The sequence below is a fragment of the Sciurus vulgaris genome (genome assembly GCF_902686455.1).
Source record: "Sciurus vulgaris genome assembly, chromosome: 2".
In the NCBI taxonomy this organism is placed as follows: domain Eukaryota; kingdom Metazoa; phylum Chordata; class Mammalia; order Rodentia; family Sciuridae; genus Sciurus; species Sciurus vulgaris.
In genome coordinates, this window is record NC_136462.1 from 92,442,607 (window position 1) to 92,463,179 (window position 20,573).

The 20,573-nt window shown below is 44.3% G+C and overlaps 1 protein-coding gene across 1 annotated transcript; it reads right to left on the reverse strand.

Annotated features, from left to right (window-relative positions):
- Window positions 1-1,793: 1,793 nt before the first annotated feature.
- EPB42 (erythrocyte membrane protein band 4.2) lies at window positions 1,794-20,368 on the reverse strand. The gene is made up of 13 exons (XM_079128575.1): window positions 20,301-20,368; window positions 17,586-17,771; window positions 15,830-16,063; window positions 12,659-12,777; window positions 11,663-11,767; window positions 10,519-10,696; window positions 9,796-9,934; window positions 9,423-9,526; window positions 8,446-8,688; window positions 6,997-7,296; window positions 5,632-5,792; window positions 4,419-4,552; window positions 1,794-2,636 (listed from the first exon to the last, which is right to left on the reverse strand). The coding sequence occupies exons 1-13, from the start codon at window positions 20,308-20,310 to the stop codon at window positions 2,474-2,476; spliced, it is 2,076 nt and encodes a 691-aa protein (XP_078984701.1). The 5' UTR covers window positions 20,311-20,368; the 3' UTR covers window positions 1,794-2,473.
- Window positions 20,369-20,573: the final 205 nt, after the last annotated feature.

A 20,573-nucleotide genomic window follows, 5' to 3' on the forward strand; every position in this document is an offset into this window, starting at 1 on the left:
CAGTCTGTTGAGATTAGAATATTATTTTCATTTGGGTTTATAGGTGTAAATATCTGATTCTGATCAGAAGTCTATTTAGAACAAAAACACTTGACATTAACTTTTTAAAATATTTTTTTAGTTGTCAATGGACCTTTATTTTACTTATTTATATGTGGTGCTAAGAATTGAACCCAGTGCCTCACACATGCTAGGCAAGCACTTTACCACTGAGCTAAGACCCCATCCCTTGACATTATAATTTATTTAGAGAAAATGACTGCAAAGACCCTTAGTGTTTTAGCATGTTACATATTATTCTCATCAGTAATTCCTTCTGAATATTACCCTAGGTTACTCCTTACCTCTAAAATATATTGGTATTGAGCTCATTTGTTAGGTTTGTCCATTTTATTGAACAAATCTGTTTTCCTTATAGATATCTGTTTTATTGTTGTATTATATATTATATTCCCAAAGGTAAATACCACATTTTATAAATCAAAAGTTTTCATGTATTAGAGTTTATGTAAGTTTAAGGGCATATGGTACATTCTTTTGCAAAATCATGTCTTAATTATATTTTTGCATCTATCTAGAAGATCACATGTTGGAAAGCAGAGTAAAGCTATTGGGATGTATGTGTGGTGAGTTGAATTGGGCCTTATGTGTGTACTACAGGTCTCTGCAACCTCTAATGCCAGCTCCCTACTTCTGTCTTTCTTAAGGTATAATTAACAGTAGCAGTCATTCTTTTGAGTGACTGGTGCAACTTTAGGTTTGAAATTCCTTAAGCCAAATGAGTTTTAACTATTTTTGGGGGGAAGGTGTACTGGGGATTGAATTCAGGGCATTCAGCCACTGAGCCACATTCCCAGCCCCCCCCCCCCTTTTAATATTTTAGTTGTAGATAGACAATACTTTTGTTTCATTTATTTATTTTTATGTGTTACTGAGAATTGAACCCAGTGCCTCATATGTGCTAGGTGAGTGCTCTACCAGTGAGCCACAACCCCAGTGCCCCCAGCCCTTTTTTGTATTTTCTTTAGAGACAGAGTCTCACTGAGTTACTTAGTGCCTCAAGCAACAATATAATGTAAACAAAAAAACAACTCTGTATAAAAGGAGTCTTGTTCTTTTATTCTTTTTTATAGGGCCTATTTTCTATATACTTAATTTTCATATTTCTGTACTGGACCAAATTCATGTTTTTAATACCAGCCTTTAGTTGTGGAATTCTTTATAGAATTCTAATAAAGATTTATTTTCAGCTAAATATGCTCTCAGGTTCTACATAGTATATATGTATGTACATATGGTATGTATATAAGTATGATTATGCATACCACACATAACATGCATATATACACATCTCTACAAACATAAATATGTATATATACATGTGCATGTGTATATATATGTGTCTATATACATTTGTGTATTTGTAGACATGTATATATATATATATGTATGTATGATATGAGCATATATTTTTTATACGTGTGTGTGTATATATATATATATATATATATTTTTTTTTTTTTTTTTTTGTAGTGTTGGAGATTGAACCCAGGGCCTTGTGCATACAAGGCAAGCATTCTACCAACTGAACTATAACCCCAATCCTATATATTTAAATTTTTTTTTAAATTGATACTGAGGATTGAACCCAGGGGTACTTTACCACTGAGCAGAGCTATATCCCCAGTTCCTTTTTTTTTTTTTTTAAAAGGCATTATTTACTTATTTTTAACATGCTGAGGTTTGAACCCAGTGCCTCACATGAGCTAGGCAAGCGCTCTGCCACTCAGCCCCAGCCCAGTTCCTCTTTTTTTTTTTTTTTTTTTTTTTTGAGGCAGGTCTTGGTAAGTGGCCATTGCTGACCTTGAACTTGGGATCCTTCTGCCTCAGCCTACCAAGTCACTGTGATTATGGGTGTGCACCACCGTGTGTGACCTATGTTTGTTCAGTCATCTTTGGATCTTTAAGGATAATGGTCAGGGGTAGCACTAATCAGTGTAATTTTAGGATTATCTAAAAATTTTACTCTTAGCTAATATTATCCTACTTCATCAGAAACAGAAGAATGATTTGCATACTAGGTTCTTTCCTTTGCCTCTAAGTTAGTGAATGTATTATTGAATAATAAAATGGTTGTGAAAAGCCCCAAACTTAGAAAATCTGAATGTACTCTGAAAAGGCACTCCAAATATGTAGAAATACTTTGAAAAGTTATCTGAGTACCTTTTTAAAGCCTTCCTTTTGTTACTCAGATTTAGTTGTTCTATTCTAAAACAACCAGCCTTCCTGGCTGCTTTAAGCCAGGGTGACAGATCTTTTGGTTTCTCGGAATTTAACTTTGTTCTTGGTTCTTGCCCTCAACCTGAATGGAGAGTCATTGGTTTGATAAAGTTTACCTCCCCAGCACGTTTGATTTTAGACTGTAATTTCAAGAGTAGAGTTGGTGGGAAGAATGGTGATAAGAGCTGAAGGTTTAAACTGAAAGTTCTGGGGCTACCACAGTGACACTTCTGTAGCTGGTTAGGTTCTGGAACATGTTGCAATCCATTTCCACAATGAGCCTCTGGAGCCCCAGCTGTGTTGGTGTGAACTGGAACTGGGTGCACAAGGTATTTCCAGGCCGCACAGAACCTAATCTGAAATAAAGGAAAAAGTAGGTGCTAATTCTGTCAACAGGTCTATTGGTTTCCTGGTTACAGTAACTCCAGTGTTTGCTTGAAGAGGTGGACCATGAGAAAAATCATCTATGTACATTGCTCTTAAGCCAGAGGTGGTTAGAAGGGAATAGAAGGCCAGAACCTCCCTACACTGGGCAACTGCATAGTTCAAAAGAAAAGAATATCGAAGGATGCATTCTTTCATCACCTGTCATTCAGTCTGTCAGTTCTTGGTAATAGGATGTGAGTATGTTTGAAAAATACTATAGTGTTGGAACCCTCACTTAGTGCTGAGCATAGTAGGTGGAACAGGCATGTTGGGAGAATATTACTGTGTAGTAGGTGGTAGTTGGAGCCCCTGTCAGCCTCCTGGCCTGCTGAAGACCTTTTGGTGACTGAGAGAATGGTGTGGATTTCTTCTGAGGAGTTTTGCCATACAGTGGACTTGGTAGACCATAAAAGTCTGGTAAAATGTTGGCAGTTCCTTCTGTCTTAACTAGCAAGGGTGGTTCATTTAGTTCCATGAGGCTAAGGCAGCGACTCAATAACCTGACTGTCAGGGACCTCAGGGAAAACAGAAATAGGGATTTTGAACTCTATATTGTATATCCAATGAAGGATACAATGGACATACTGAAAGAATATTGCAATATCTAAAATCAACAAGGGATTAATATGTAGAATACACAGGAACTCCTACAAATCAACAAGAAAAAATGGCAGGAACAACAAAAAACTGGACAAAGGTAAGGATAAACTATATATAGAGGAGGAAGTATAAACAGTGAAGAAACATGAAGAGTGGCAAGTTAAAACAGTAGTAAGATATTACTTGTTTTCTGTTAGACTGGAAGAAATTAAAAAGCTGGGTATTACTACCAGTGGTAGAGAGGTAGGAATATAGAAACTCTCATGTACTGCTGGAGGAAGTGTAGATTTCTGTAGCCATTTTGCAAACAGATCTGAAAGTACCTGGTCAAACCAGATCATATCCTGTAACCCAGCAATTTCATTCCTGGGCATATATATCCCCTGACCCCATCAAACCAAGCATATAAGGGGACATACATGGGGCCGTTCACTACAACAATATTTATGGTGTCAAAGTTGTAAGCATTCTGGGTGGCTGTCATCATGGAGTGAAGTGGTAAAAAGTGATGGATGTACATCATGGATTATTATGTAGTAGAAACAATGAACTTGACGTGTGAATCTTAAAATCAGTTCTTAGTGAAAAGATACAAGTAGACATTTATATAAGTTAAAAATACTCATGAAGAAACAGTATACATTTTATACATATAGAAAGGATACACATATAGAAAAATATATGAAGGGTAGTGGTGTGAGTGCAAGTAGGGAATGAGAATAATAGGGAATAAATTAAAATTGTACATGGTGGTGATAGAGTGCAGCTCACCCTCCCTGTGATGTTTTCTAGCAACCAGCCCTGACTTCCTCCCCACATTCACTGGCAATACCCAGGCTCTCCCTGTATGATCAGGGCAACAACTAGGGTGAAGTGGTTGGTTGCCTGAGAGGCCTGCACAGATGCTACTCACCCCTACCTGTGGTCCCAGGATCAGAGAGGCCATTTGGTAGCCTTAATCATGTAATTCATTTAATTCAACTTCTGGAGATTTTTTTTTTTTTTTTTTTTCGCTTCCAAGCCATGGGAAAAAGATTTTTTAATCATTGTTTTTGGGTCTTTGCCTTTCTGACCAGATGTATCAACAGGATAAGAAGCTTGCAATCTCTTACCTGTATCTCCTCTCTCTGTAAATGAGCCCCTTTCCAAAGATGGAGATCACGCAGTCCATCATGGGGGAGTCTAGGGAGTTATGGATGCTAACTGAGGCTGTAAGAGGTTGATATTGCTTGGCTCTCTCTGGCATCTGTGGGAAGGGGCAACATGTAAAGTGATACAAAAGGCACAGAACCATCACACCTTCTCCTCCTGTGCCCCCCTTCCCTCCTCACTTATGCCTCTCATCTCTTCCACCCTGACCCAAGCTGCCCAGCTGAATTCTTTGCCTTCACCCCAATCTTCCTACATTTACTCTCACCCTTGATCCATCACTAACACTCTGATGGTTCCTGTTCTCTGTTTAGAAGTCTTGGAGGATCTCCCATTGCCTTCAGAATCTAGCTTAGTTTGCATTCAGGGTCCTTCACGATCTGCCCCAAAACCAACTTTCCAACGTTGTCTGTTCTTCCCCTGCATAAGGACACTCCATCCATATCAGGGACTTTCCCATCCCCAGCACACCCCTTGGGCTCCTTTCCTTTGCACCTCTCTGTGTCCTTTTCTGCCTTCAGTGGTCTTCCTCTACCTCTGCACTGAAAGCATACCCATGTTTCAAAGCACGTGATAAATGTCATCTCCTTCACAAAATTGTCCATAAACCCATCAGCTAGAGTTAATCTCTTTTACTTCAGTTTTCTCATAATGACTTTGTACCTCTCTTAAAGCAGTAGAAGACGAAATGTTGTGTCTCCTTTACTAAACTTCTTCAACAGGGACCAGATATCATTCGTTTTGGCCATGGTAGACTTGTGGAAAGAGGGTTGGGTCAAGAGCCATAAGCTTCTAGAACTTCCTACATTTATGCTCTTGGATATGTTGCTCTCTAGGACTCAGTTTTCTCATCTGAATAATAGAAACAGTTCCACCTAAGAGACTTTTGTATTGAAATAAAAGAGGTGAAAATACTAAAGGCTAAATCAACACAGCCTATTATTAAGTGTGGTTAAGTACGTTTAGAAACCTTTACTTAACCATCTGAAATTGAAAAACTTAAACTTTAATCCTACATGTAAGAAGTCATCTCTTTGAAGAGAGTTCTCAAACCTAGCATTGTTAGGTAATTATGCACCATGCTCATCTACTCTAAGGCTTGAGGATCTCATCTTCCTTCTGAAATGACCAGAGTGGCAGCAGATGAGAGCAATTCAGGAAAGAACCAGTGCCTACCTGGATAGCAAGGTGTGGTCTACAAATGGTGACATCTTCCTGAGCAAAGCAGCTAAGACCAGATTCAGAATGTGTTGCCACTACAGTGAGTCTGAGGAAGCTATTCTCAGGTGAGTTTCGTTCAAAATGGGAGGAGGACAGGCTGGTGGTTATTCTCTTAACTGAAACACATGATGGGCAGAGTCAGTGCAAAGGGGTGAGTGCATACACCCCTGAAACAAACCATAGTTCCTCACACTGTGCAAAGTACTTACGGTCTCACCAAGTTCAGAAAGAGACCTGACTACCCACAGCAGCTATAAACTTTACATTTGCTCAAGACCCTACTCTTACCTTCCATTCCCACTACCACCTCCACCAACCCTCTTGGTAGACTGCTTCCATGTGATTGCGGAAAAGTTCCCATGAATTAGAACAAGGCAAGTTCTTTTGGCCTTGGTGTCCTGATCTCATAATAATGGAATGGTTTGTTCTAAATGAGATGATGCTGAATGAAGAACCTGACACACAATAGTTGTTGAATATTTGCTTACATAGTTCTTTCCCATTCTCTGCTTCTTTCCTTTTTCAGAGAACAAAACCCAGACTCCTTAGCACTATATACAAGACCCATCATGATCTGGGCTCCATGTAGTTCTGTCACCACTGGTCCTATTGTCACTGCCCTGTGCTTGGAGAGGGAACAATGACGGAGAGACTGGAGGCAATGGTCAGGAAGCTGATGAGATCCTGTAGACAAGCTCTATCCCACTGTTTCTCAAACTTGCCTTCACATTGGAATTACCTGAGGAGTTTAAAAAATTCTGATGTTTGTGTCCATCATGGAGTTTCTGATTTCATTGCCTGGATGCAGCCCAAGCATTAAACTTCCCCAGGTGACTGATGTAGACAAAGTTTGAGAATGACTGCTCTAGTCCAGGGACTCAACCCTAGAACACATGGAGCTTTAAAAAAAGTACCAGTGTCTGGACCCCACCCAGACCAATTAAACAAGAATCTCAGGGAGGAGGAATCTGTGCACATATTCCTTTTGTCTGGAATGCCAGACACTTTTCTGTCTATGTCACTCCTGCCTGTCCTTCAAGACTCAGTATGGTGGGAGTCATCTGGGGGCAGCCCACTCCAGCCTGGGTGAGATACTCTTCTGCCACTGTACTCTGTTCACCTCCTCAGATGCCTCCTCACTGCTATGATAGGTCTGTTTGCTTATCTGACTGCAGTTGAAATTGTGATTTTTTTCACTAGTGTCAGGTTCAATAAACATGTGTTGAATGACTGATTGAGAAAGCCTTCTCTGGAGATCTGTGGCAGTGCCCAGGGTGGAGCCTGGTGTGTCAGGGATATCTGGTGGGGCCGTAGAGTTACCCAGGTTGGCGCTGAGTGTGAGAGACCTCTTCTCCCTCCAGAGCTCAGCAGCAAGCACTCCGTTGTAATACAGGGCCTGGGCCCCAATCACCAGCTGCACTGCCTTCTCCTGGTCGCTTGGGTTAAACAGGGTCACTGAAAGTTGGGCATCCCCTCTCAAGGGAAAGGAGCTGGGTGCTTCCAAGAACAGGTAGAGAGGATCAGCCCACTCATAGCTGGAGGGTGTGATGCCATTGCATTTCTGCTGTTTCATTCTCTTTTCCTGTACTCTCTCCAGTACCTCTTTTTCTTGAAGAGATCCTGGAATAAGGAAGAGACAAAGCAAGTCTGTCACCTAGCAGGTACAGACCCTTCTAATTAAAGTTCAGATACCAAAGTCACAAAAACTTTGCAAACCTCTAAGGTCATATTTAGCCACAAAAAGCCTGTGTTAGGCAGAGCCACCACAAATAATGTGTTTCTTCCAAGCCACTCAAGGACCAAGTTCTTCAACTGCAATAAATTTGTCCTTTAAATAAGGAGAGAGTAAGCTTTGCAACAAGTCAACACTGTCTCTGAGGACAGTTTTTCAGGGAATTAAATCTCCCTATGTGAAGGAATTTGGACTTATTCCAAGGGCAGTGGGGCCATGGAATATTCTGGAGTTGGTGGGGAGCATAATGATATTTGTATCTTAGCTCATTCTGGAAACCGAAAATTGAAAATAGAACCATGATGAAGATACTAGAGGCAGGTGGCCCAGTTAGCAAACTCTTATATCTTGTAAACAAGAGGTAATGGGGCCTGGATTAACTCTAGGCAATGGACAAGAGCTCAGGAGGCAGATTCATGTGAGGATAATATGTGGAGGTAAAAGGGGAAGACTCCCTTCTTGTTTAGACAAATAGGTGGAAAGAAGTGCCACTGACTAACATGAAGAAAGAGCTGAGGAGTTGGAGGAGGAGAGAGGAAGGCAACATCAAAACTTTTCTGGAGGGTTGGGGAGATAGCTCAGCTGGTAGAGTGCTTGCCTTGATAGTATAAGGCCCTGAGTTTGATCCCCAGTACTGCAAAAAACAAAAACAAAAAAACAACTTTTCTGGAAACTGGGCCTAGTATTGAGTGTATTGTCTTACAGCAGCAGTAGTTCTCAACTCAGGGGCAATTTTACACCCCACCCCCCACAACATTTGGAAATGCCTGAAGACACTTTTGGTTATCACAGCTGGTATGTGAGGTGCTGACATCTCATGGATAGAGACCAGCAGTGATGCTACAGGTCCTATGATCACAGCCCCCTACAACAAAGATATATCTGGTCCAAAGGGTCAATAATGTCCAGCAGGGTTGCAAGACCTTGATAGATACTATGGACAAAGGTTTGGAACTTTTCCTGGCCTATATCTCTCTGACCTATATCCACCCCTCATTTCAGTGCCGATAAGCCTGGGGCCCTTTCCTGGTCAGTACCTGCAGGATACTTGTAGTTCTGAGTGATGTCCTCACAGCGATCACTGTCCACAACCTTAGTGCTGATGTTGTTGCCAACATACTTTGTATTGGAGTTGGTCAATTCTAGTTTCCCATCCTCACAGCACTTCCAGACCACACATGAGGCATTTACTGCAGCAAAAAGGTCTGACACTGCAGGGGTCAGCTCCAGTATCCCATCCTTGACTGCTTTGACTGGGACAAGATCATAGGATCCTAGGACTGAGGGAGAGAAAGTTTGAAGAGTAAAAGAACCACTCCCAGACCTCTCCTCTGCTCTATTCAGAACTGCATCACATCAGTCCCTACCCTGCCCCCTATTTTCTACCACCCAAGCTCCAGGTCAGAGGTGATGCTAAGCAGTTTCTAAGAGGGCATCAGAGAGATGAGACTCCAACTACAAAGTAAAAATATTTTTTGGTTATAGTATATGGCAGGAGCCCTCTCAGAAACTGGCTGGGAAGGACCCCAGAGGAACATATGTCATACACGGGGGTTCCCAGGTCAGCTGTACTACAGACAAGACAGGGACAGGTCATCTTCCTTGAGCACTTACTGTCTGCCAGTTCTGTTCCTGAGCAAGGAAGAGCCACCCTTCCATGGTGGCTGAAGTTTCCTTTTCTGGGCTTAAGTCCTGAAACCTTCCCCATCCATATCCAGAATCTCAGAAGTCCTACCATGCTATCTCTTGCCCTAGTACATCCACTAGCCAGGATCTTAAGACCCTCTTCTCTTCATTGAAGTGCAAATTCCTTGCGTGTTGCTCTAAGGTGGTCCTGATCTCCTTACAACACATGACCAGGATGGCTGAGCATGCTGGCATCAGGTCAGCCTTCTACTAGTGCCATTGTTCCTTCTGCTTCTCCTGTTTTTGAGAACATAGATCCCCCACCTGCTGCTCCTGTTTTCTCTCTGAGAGACCCCTCGATAGTCCTAGGCCCACTCCCAGGTTTTACCTTCACCTTCATTAGGAACATGTGGATTCAGAATCTGCCATCCATCATAACCCTGGGGCAAATCAGGCCTGGTCATCCAGCACTCTGTGGAAGTCTGGAAGATCCTGAAGGTATCAAATGCGAATGGGAAGAAAAAGAGCATTAAAGTGATTCTAGAAATGCAGACTAGCCGAGTCATTGTTACCATGGGGATGGTAAAAGTGACTGCAACATTCCCAGGAAGGTGGGTACACAACAGGACTGGCCATTAGTGCCTGCCTCCAAGAATCCTGAAGGCCTACTCTCGGTGCCATGGCCACTTGGGATGTGGGGTTTCCCATGAGGTTTTATCAAATGGGTTTGGAGCTCTTCTGGTCTGGATTGGGCTTCTCACCAGATGCGGCCTCTCTGGCCTTCTCCATTCTGGAGCCCCTCCTCATTGTAGTATTCATCCACCAACAGGTCCCCGTGAGTGCCCTGGGCTGATGCAAATGTGGTAAGGACACGGGCTGGGATTCCCAAGCATCGCAGCACTGCAGAGAAGAGGTGAAGGGTATCAGAGGGAGCAGAGAACCTGGGCCCAGGGGAGTGGACACAATGCATATGGCTAGAATTTTCAGTGTCACTTTCGGATAGGCTTTGTCTTAAATGTCAGGTGACATTATGGAAGGAGGAGCACAGCATTAGGAATTTAGAACTGACACCTAAGAAGAGGACATATAAAGACTGGTCAAGGAGGTATGAATTACACAGCACTTGAGTACAGAGCATGGGAAAGGACTGCAGAATAGAGGACAGAGTTTGCTCTTTGCAGCAAAGTGAGGGAATGTTTCTGAGAGAAAGTGACAGGGAGCAGAGTTTGCAAAAGGGCCCAGCTTTGCTGAGGGGAAAAGAAGCAAAAGCTGTCAGGAAGGATTGGCTAGGACAAGGAGGTGGTTTCTTAGTAAGGCTGACCCATTTATGGATGTGATGAAGGTGGGGGAAAAGCTGCAGAGTGGAGGCAGTGCCTACTTTTTAGATGTCCCTCCCAAATGGAAGGCCAAGGGACAACTCAGGACACAGGACAGATAATACACAGCAGCCCAGGTGACTGACCTGTGCATTGCCTGCTCTGTACCTGTGCAAGCAACAGTGGCCAGCACCCAGGCCTGACCCTCATATACAGGTCGCCCTTGGCCAGTGAGCCACTGCCGCAGGATGGGTGCACTTCCCCGGCGCTTGTTCAGCAAGGCCCCTTCCTGTGCAGTCTGGGTCTTCGGAATGGGCAGAACACTCCTCTGCTTGAGAGTTTGCAGCTGTTTGGGGAAATATGTGGGTGTCAGTGTGAGTTACACAGCATAAAATACATGAAATACTTGAAGCTTCACTGCTCAAATCAGAATCACCAGAGACTTGTTAAATCTGAATGCTTCTGTGCTGTATCCTAGACCCACTGGGTTGTCATTGTTAGAGGTCAGGCCCAGGATGCCTTTTAAATAAAAAAGTCCCCCTGCTTGAGCCACAGAGAGGAGCAAGAGAGCTGCTGGGAGGTGCTTGATCATGGGTCATTAGCCTCCCTTGCCCTCACTCCTTTGACTTGGTTTACCCTGGTCTTGGAGGCTTTCTTCCTCCACATAGGCTGGCCTTGGTCCTCACTTCGTTTTCAGAGTGGACCTCAGAGGCACCTGAGGAAATAGCACATTACCCCTGTGGAAGAACTTTTAGAGACAAGGAAAAGCACCAGGCTACCTTCATGGTCTGCATTATTCTTAGGAACCATCTAGAAATAAAGACAAGTCCCTTGACCACAGTAGCAGCAAGCACTGGTAGGATAATCACTACAGTTGGGGCTGGGAGGGTGCAGTGGATGGGTTGGGGGAGGAGTCCTTTGAGGAATCCCAGGTCACTTTTCCTCCTCAGCTGGCTTTTATTTGTATTTATTTTAGTTGTTGATGGACCTTTATTTTATTTATTTATATGCAGTGCCGAGATGAACCCAGTGCCTCACACATGCTAGGCAAGCATAATCTACCACTGAGCTACAACCCCAGTCCCTTTTTTTCTGGAGGGATGATACCTCTTTTTGCTTTTATTGCCCCTGTGGAGGTTATTGCCTGTCCTTCTCCCCTCCTTAGTGGGACCCTTCTCTGGGAACTATCCCCCACATCCCAGGAGGGTGCTGTTTGTGACTTGAGGACTTCCAGAGCATAGAGATGGGAAAGGTGTGTCAAAGGGCTCTTGTCCCATCTCTTCCTCCCTCTGGCTCCCCACTTCTCACTCACCAAGGTGCCCAACACATGGGCCACATGCACAGGCTGGCTCCACTTCTCCACATGCTTGTCCATGCCTAGCAAGACCAGGCTGATGTCCATGACATCCCTCTCGAACTGTAAGACCACACATGGCCACAATGAAGGGTCTCCAGGTCAGGCCCTCATTCCCCAGGACAGCCCCATCATCTCATCCTCCCAGACTTAGGTTCTTAGTCTTAGACTTAGGGGCCTTCCTCCCCTGCTTCCTTGTCTCCTGTTCTGTCTTTTCCTTCTCTCCCACTGGGCCCCCTGGTCCCTGTGTCCCAGCATCCAGACCTTTGCCTGTTCTGTTGTTTGATGCACATGAGAGGTGTGAACTCTTGAGGACAGCGCTTTTTCATTTTATTTCATATCATGAGTTCCTACTGCCACACACCTGAGCCAGGTATGGAGAATATCAAGGTAACTCCTGCTTTGGAGGAGCCCCCAGTTTAGAACTAGAGATACATACATGGCCCTTAGATTATAGGGCTCTATAGAGATACCAATGCAGAGGAGAGAATGCAATGGAGAGAATCCCTCTGCTTTTAGGGGTTGAGGAAGGCTGTTTCAGAAAATCTTAAGAGATAGATAGGAGTTTTCCAGGGGATAAAGGAGAGAAGCAGGCAGAGGGACATTCAGCCTGGATGCCCTGCATCTAGGACACTGGGCAGCTTGTGGGAAAAGGAAAGCAGTGACCTGGTTGGAAGGGCCTTGGGTGTCAGGCCAAGGAATTTAGTCTTGATCCTATACATAGTGGAATTTAATAGAGGCTTCATGTGTCATGACTTTGGGGAAGATAACTCTGGCAGCTGTGGAAGATGGTGTGATGAGACCCAGTGGAAAGGGAGGTACCACGGTGCTGAAATGTGCTAAAGTAATGATCTCACAACCGGGGGCTTTTGGATCTGACAGCTCTCTCTGGCCTGAACGTGGAAGATTACGGGATAGCCACTGTCCTTTTCCTCCCTTGGAGGTCCCTAATACCTGGCCGAAGTCCCAGGGCTCTTCCTGGATGCAGTCAGCTGTGCCCAGGTAGATAAGGCCGTTCTGGTTCAACAAATACTCCCTGCGTTGAGCCTCATTTGGCAAAAATACATCATCCTCTGGCAAGAAGAAGGAAGGAAGGAAGGAGGACTTTAAAGGGTACCAGGCTTGCCCTCCACACCCAGGTCTTTGCCTTCCTAGCCCAGGTCAGATTTGGCTACAGACCTCCTCTGCAACTCTGGGCCTAATAAAGATTGAGGAAGAAGTCCCTCTTCCACTGTCCCCTCTGGAACCTGGCCCAGAATCCCTGGATCAGTCAGGGTGTGGCCTTCATGTTAGCCAGGCAGATAGGAACAAAACAATCCTAAAAAGAAGAATGGTTCCCTAAAACAATCCTAAAAAGAAGAAGGCGTTTGCAGACAGAGCAGTATCAGCCCAAGGGAAGTCATAGGTTAACAGGAGTGAGCAGAAGAAAGAGGAGTGGGAGGTAAACAGGATAGGAAGGGGTAGTGGACTTCTACCCTCGGTCTAGAACTTCCACTATCTCTTCCTGATGCCCCTTCTGCTTCTCTCACCCCAGAGTTAGGCTGGGCAACTTTGGAGGAGGCCATGGCCCACTCAGGAAGCTGGAGCAGCACAGGGAATCGCTCTGTTTGCCAAGTCCTATCTCTCTGACCTGGTGGTGGGAAGGAGTTGGGGTGATTAGATTAGGTCCTGAAAACTATTAAAAGGATTTCCAGGCCAGGCACGGTGGTGCACACCTAAAATCCCAGAAGCTTGGAAGGCTGAGGCAGGAGGATTATGAGTTCAAAGCCAGCCTCCACAACTTAGCAAGGCACTAAGCAACTCAGTGAAACCCTGTCTCTAAATAAAATACAAAAAAGGGTTGGGGATGTGGTTCAGTGGCTAAGTATCCCTGAGTTCAATCCCCAGTGCCTTGCCCAACCTCCCAAAATGGATTTCCAGGCCATCCAGAGAAGCTAATGGGCCCTCCACAGGCATCCAGCTGAAATGAAAGTACTTCAAGTAAGAGAAAGATAAGATATTAGAAATAAGGAAGTCCTGGAAAATCTGGGGTCTACAATCACAGAACTGTATTCCAAGGAGCCTTGAACTCCTGCGTATCCATTGAGTACTCTCTATGAAGTCAGTTAGATGTCACTTCTTCAGAAATCACTTCAAATGTAGGTATTTGACTCCAGGATCTGGAAAGAACACAGGCAGCACCACTACCTCTTCTCAGCTGGGGTGCAGTCCTCCTTTATAAAGTCCATGGCCTGACTTTCATCATGATGTAAAAATTCCTTTTGAATCCAGGAAAGTTCCATCTCCAAGTGTGCTGAGACAGATGCTCAAGACTCTCTGAACCTCTTTTGATCACCTCTCAGTGGATCAGAGCCAACAACTCACCACTGCCCATACCAGCACCTCCATGCACGATTGCACACTCACATGAAAGGCCTCCCTAAGTGACTCCCCGCACACTGAGCATGAAGCCAGGAATCCTGGCACCAGTCAAGACTGGCTTCCCTTTGAACCCAGCACTGTTCTAGAGCTGTTTTTGGTGGTCTGTAGTCTGGCTGCCAGGCCCTAGCTCTGGATTTGGACTCAGTTAGCAAGAGATACCCCAAGGCCTGTTTTTGGAGAAATGGCTTAAAGGTCTTCACCATGTGGAATGCCGTGCCCTGGGGTCAAGCTGAAGGCCCTGAATCCACATTCACCCACATGGAGTAAGGGCACCTGAATGGACACTAATTCCCATCTGTTGCTCCATCTGCCTACCCCTTTGGAGCAGGAGAGAGGGTCTGAACTGAGGACAGGCAAGACCATCCAAAGCACGGGGTGGAGATTGGAAAACCCCACCCTGGATAAGAGAAATACAGAAAGTGAGGACACTAGGCTTCAGGTACCACAGAGAAACAGTCAGGACCTAGGTAACTGTGAAGGGCATTTTATTTCCCTTGTTTCCTCTGACTTCCCTTCCCTGCCTTAAGGGGAGGGGGCCTCAGGTTGACACAGAGACTCACGAAATGAAAAGGATCTTTCAAGGTCTGATGTCTCAAGGACAGGAAGCCAGGAGGAACTATTTCCCATTCTCCCAGTCAACCTTTCAGGGAGCCAAAGGATTAAGGTGGGTGTGGCAGATTTAAAAAGTAAAGGAAAGATCCAATCTTTGGAATGGGAAGGAAGAGAAGAAGCCCCATTGGGTCCTAATTTGGGCAAATTAATCACGTCTAATGGCCCTTTCTTTTTTCTTTTTCTTTCTTTTTTTTTTTTTTTAATATTTTTAGTCGTAGATGGACACAATATCTTTATTTTTTTATGTGGTGCTGAGAATCAAACCCAGTGCCTCATGTGTGCTAGGCAAGTGCTCTACCACTGAGCCACAACCTCAGCCCCTCTATATGGCCCTTTCTACATGAAGTAGCCCTAGCTTCACTCAGGGCTCAGTTTTACCAGAGGTGGCCACCTACTGAGCCACAGGACGTTGCCTGACCCAGGAGAACCCACCCATAGACTGGCTGAATTACAGGGCTCCAGTTAGATATTTGGACAGGTCAATATGGAGAGGACCCTGCAATCTGTCTCAAGAACAGAACAAACAAATGCAAAGAAGCAAAGCAAAAGTAGCACATTTTCTGTGAAGTTGATGAAGCTTGGGGATTGTCATTAACACGGACCCTTCCACAGGTTGCCCTCTTGGAGGGGATTAGCAATTCAAAATTTTTGTATTGTTTTTCTTAAAGAGGGTCCTTCAAATTTAAGCCCTGGCCCCAGAAAACCTGACAACACCCTGGAGCCAGACTGAAGAAGACAAGGAGATGACAGAGAAGCCCATCCCAAGGGTTTCTTCATTCCTGAAGTCTTTTCCAGCTGTACAGTTAATAAAGTGTAACTTTCCTAGGAACATCTGAGTGTGTCTCAACTCATGTGACCAAAATAACCTGAGTCAGCACCACGGTTTCAATGGAAGCCTCAGGCTGTTTCTGCCAGGGTGACACCAAGACAGGATGCTGAATTTGAGAAGGCAACTGCAGTAACTGCGTGCTGGGGCTGGCTTTGGAGGGAGCTGCCCTCTGAGCCTGCAGCAAGTGCTCCCTCCCAGACCTGCATCCCAGCTCCAGTGCCTTTGTCCACGTGCAGCCCAGGCTAGCCTAGGTCCAAACTCACCTCTACTCCAGGGGTTGAAGAGCATTGTGAACTGGCCCAAGAGGTGTTCCTTCTCACCCAAGACCTGCAGCAGGAGTGAGTAGGGGCCAATGACAGCATCTGCAGGTGTGGTCACAGAGATGGTCCAGAACTGGGCATCTCTCTCTTTCACTGCTGCACTCCACCATTTTTGGTCTCCCATAGAGGAAATGGGGAAAGTGACTCGGGTCTTGTTGGTATTGGAAGGCTGCTGTCCTGTGATCCCACAATGATAAATCAGTCATTTGAACTTCTTGGGTCACAACTCAGAATAAGAAAGTCAGAGTATAACAAAGATGGGGGAGGTGAAAGTGAGTGTTGGAAGAGAATGAAAGAGGCCCATCCAATAATGAGGAACAGTAAAAGGTGATAGGAGAGCACAGGCTCTTGTTGCTCAGGACCTACATAGTCAATGAAATGGCCATAGTAATATAGTCATTCCTCCATTTATGTGGGGAATTTTTTTTCCAGGACTTCCTGCAGATACCAAAATCTGAGGACGCTCAAGACCCTTACATAAAATGGCATAGTTATTTGCATATAACCTATGAATATCCTCCTATAATTTTAAATCATCTTTAGATACCTTACAATATCTTATAATGTGAGTCCTATGTGAGGAGTCATTATGCTGGGCTTTTTTTTTTTTTTTTTTTTTTTGGCGTGGGGGGAGGATACTAAGGATTGAACTCAGGGCACTCATCCCTGAGCCAAATACCAGCACTATGTTGTATTTTATTTAGAGACAGGGTCTCGCTTAGTTGTTTAATGCCTCACTGTTGCTGAGGTTGGCTTGAACTTGGGATCCTCCGGCCTCAGCCTCCTGAGCTACTGGGATTATAGGCGTGCACCACTGAACCAGGTGTGCCGTATTGCTTAAGGAACATTGAAAAAAGTCTGTATGTATTCAGTACAGACATACCTCAACCCCAACCCATGGAATTTTCCATTTGTGGTTGGTTGAATCTGAGGATGGGGGAACCCATAGATATGGAGGAATGATTTACTTGCTTCCTGAGGACAACGTGAATGGGAAATACTGGGAAATGATATTGGCAAATTATATCATTATATTGTGTGTATGTGCTAATACATAACAACAAATATGCATTATGTATAACTATAATGCACCAATAAAAAATATGAAAAAGGGGGGAAAGGCTGGGTCCAGTGGTGCACACCTATAATCTCAGTGGCTCAGGAGGCTGAGGCAGGAGAATTGTAAATTCAAAGCCATCCTCAGCAATTTAGTGAGGCCCTGTCTCAAAAAAAAAAAAAAAAAAAAAGGGGTTGGAGATATGGCTCAGTGGTTAAGTGCCCCTGGGTTCACTTTCAGGTACCAAAAAAAGTGGGGGGAGCGGGGAGGCCAATGTGAGGACTGATATTGCACATGAAGTACTGGGTTCAATATTGGACATGTACAGATTCAATAAATAGTGGCAATTAGATATTATATGTACCCTAAGTTAGATCCCATTCAGGCTTTTCTGCAAAAATTAAATTTACAACCCAAAGAAACCCCTTAGTGACAATACTGCTGAGCATTTATTATGAGCATTTCTTATGTCATAACAGACAGCATTTATTATGCACACTATCTTGTGGCATCTCCAGGTGGGCAGGACTTCTTAAGACCCCGAGACAGTGTGGGCTATTTGTTCCTTTGTTTCTCTCCTTTGTGCTGGAGAGAGAAACCCTGCAGTCCTGCTGCCAAAGATGTCTAGGCCTGTCCACTTACCAGTTTGTGCAATGAGGGTCACCTTCTTCAGGGTAGGAAGAAATGTGTGGACTGGGGCACAGAAGTGCAGACTGATAGTGAAGGGCTGTCCCCTCCGCACAATGAGGTGCCTGGAACTGATGGCCTTGGTATGGTGTTCCTCATTGTTTTTTGCTGCCTGGAAATCACAACTCTTGATACACAGGGCTGTTGTGAAAAAGATAAAAATTACAGACACTAGGTAAATGTGACAATATAAGTAAAAGCAGAGATTCTGAAGTCAGAGACAAGGGTTCAAGTCATTGTTTCAACTCGTTAGCTGTGCAACCTCAGGCAGATAACTTAGCCACTCTGAGTCTCAATTTCCTTCTCCTTACAATCATTGCCCCTCCTTTCAGAGTTGTAGGGATTAAATGAGCTCATATATATATATATATATATATATATATATATATATATCCATATATATAATATATATCCACATATATATAATATATATATCCATATATATATTTAGTATAGTGTCAGACATATTAAAACCCATTACAAGGGACAGTTGTTGTTACTATTATTATAGAGAACAAGGCTTGTTTTCATTGTTGATCTCCTTTTCTGGTCCCAATTCCAAGCAATGAATAAGACCCAGAATTTTGTTCATCCCTATCCATTTTTTCTTAGAACACAATCAAGTAATTTTTAGAACTCGTTTTGAGATCCCTGAATCCAATTCTCTTGTCCTAAAGAGGAGAGGAGTGAGGCTGAGAGTATAACCAGCTCCCTTGAGATCATGTGTGCTCTTTGACCTAGGGACTCACCAAGCTCTCAGCACCATGCCATTCAGAGAAACTCTACAAGGAGGTGGTCTGATAGGAATCTGTCAATCAATTCTTATTTTACAGAGAGGAGAAAAGACAAGGAACAGAGAATTTAAAAAAAATAAATATCATTGGCAAGTCCAAAATAAGGCACAATACTGTTAAAAGAAAGTTCAATTCCTCATGCAGTCAATAAGTTGTGTACTTTTAAATTTCTCTGATGGCAGAGGGCTGTTGGGAGTCTCCCTAGTCTGAAAGGTGGTCTGCAGTGTTTGCAGGGGCTCAGTTGCTGGGAGGGAGAAGCTTTTGCTCACAGCCATGGAATACAGTCTAACCTACTGCAGGGAAGTGATCTGACCCCAATGGCAAAATTCTTCAGGCTCCAAGACATGGCAAATTCATGGTACTCCTGCCTCTGATTTCCATCAGTTCCCAGCCTTTATAGCTTACAGCTCAAGAGTGGAAGGGAAGGATAAAGAAAACATCCTACCTCTTCTAATACTTCTTTCATTAGTGATGGAGCTGATGGAAGATTCCAATGATATAAAAATGGGGTCAAGACCTGACAGTGTTCAACATGAAGAAGTGTGAAAGTGGGCAGAGGAGAAAAAGGAGACACACCTTCCTGTGTGTCTGATCCTGGTGTCCCTAGATGCTCCTTTTGCCACCTTGTCCACCAGTGGGTTGGTTAGGTCATTGCAATAATAACCTAGCCACAGGAAGGCTGAAATTTGTAGATTGAAAATGGCAGCACTCAGAAACCAGAAACGATTCCTTTCTGTTTGCACAAAGCTGCCCAGGACAAATCCTGCCTCTTTAGACTGGTTGTGTTGGTGGATGGTAGAATGGTGAACAGTCATGTGATTTGCCCCTTGGTGTATCTGAGTCCATTTAATGACTTAATGACCACAGTGTTATAGAAGAGCCACACTTCAGGATCCATTTGGACTCTGGATCAGTCTGGAAGGTTTCTTCTCCTGCCTTTTTACCTGGTAGGTGCATACTCATCTTCCAAGATCCAAAGGCACCTCCCTTTGAAGCTGTCACTGACTCCTCCAGGCGGAGGTCAGTCCTCTGAGTTCTGAGACTCTGCTTCACTCTTTTTTTTTTTTTTTTAATTTTAGTTGTAGGTGGACATAATACCTTTATTTTTATGTGGTACTGAGACTCTAACCCAGGACCCCTCACACGCTAGGCAAGTGCTGTACCACTGAGCCACAACCCCAGCCTGCTTCACCCTTTTCTGCACTTAGTTCATAGCCATCACCTGTTTTTCTCTCTGCAGTCCCTCCCACTGAGCTTCCTGAGGTAGCATTTTTTCATAACTGCATCCCCTGCCCAGCAGGGTGATGAACACAATAGTTAACCAGTCAGTGTTTGCTCAGACAGTGAACCAATAAGAACATTGAGTCAGCACTAAGGAGAGTTTCTCAGAGGTACCACAGGAGCCTCGGGCCCAAGCCCATGCTGACAGACCCTTGCAGAGGTCTCTGAAGCTTCTGCACCCTCCAGGTCTGCTTGATGTTTATGTCTGCCTCTGCCCCTTCTACTTGGTTCCCTGAACCTCACCTTCCCTTTCCTTTCATTGGACTCGTGCTTTCCTGTTGTGTCTCTCATTTGTATCACAGCCCAGTGAACTGTGAACAGTCAGGTTATGATGATCCTGGGATAAGGATGTAAACCATTTTAAATACTATTGTCATCACACTTGTGACCACCAATTTACCACCACCATATACCCATTACCACTGCACAGCCACACCATCATCTCCTCTCCACCAGCACCCACTTACCTACTCCACCACAGCCACACCATCTCCTCTTCCCTCCCCCACCATCACCTCTCTTGCCATCCTTTAATGAAAACACATAATGATGGAGGAGTTAATGACAGGTCAGTAAGCCCTGTGGCTTGGCTCACCTTGTCCCATGACTGTAGGCTGTCTTTATCGACTTCAGCACAGGAAACGCCTGTCTTGAATTGTTGCCTCTGGGCTCCCTCTCTGAATCTATTTCCCAGAGAGAAAATGATGGAATGCTTAAAAATTTGTAAATGGCAAAATTTCTCTCCACTCCTCTTCTGAGTACCCTGACGGGTTTCTTCTCTCCTACTCCTTTACTGCTGGTATCTCCTGGACCAGCTGCTGGGAGTAACCCTTTCTGAGTTCTATCTCTTGTGCCAGGGGACCTAGGC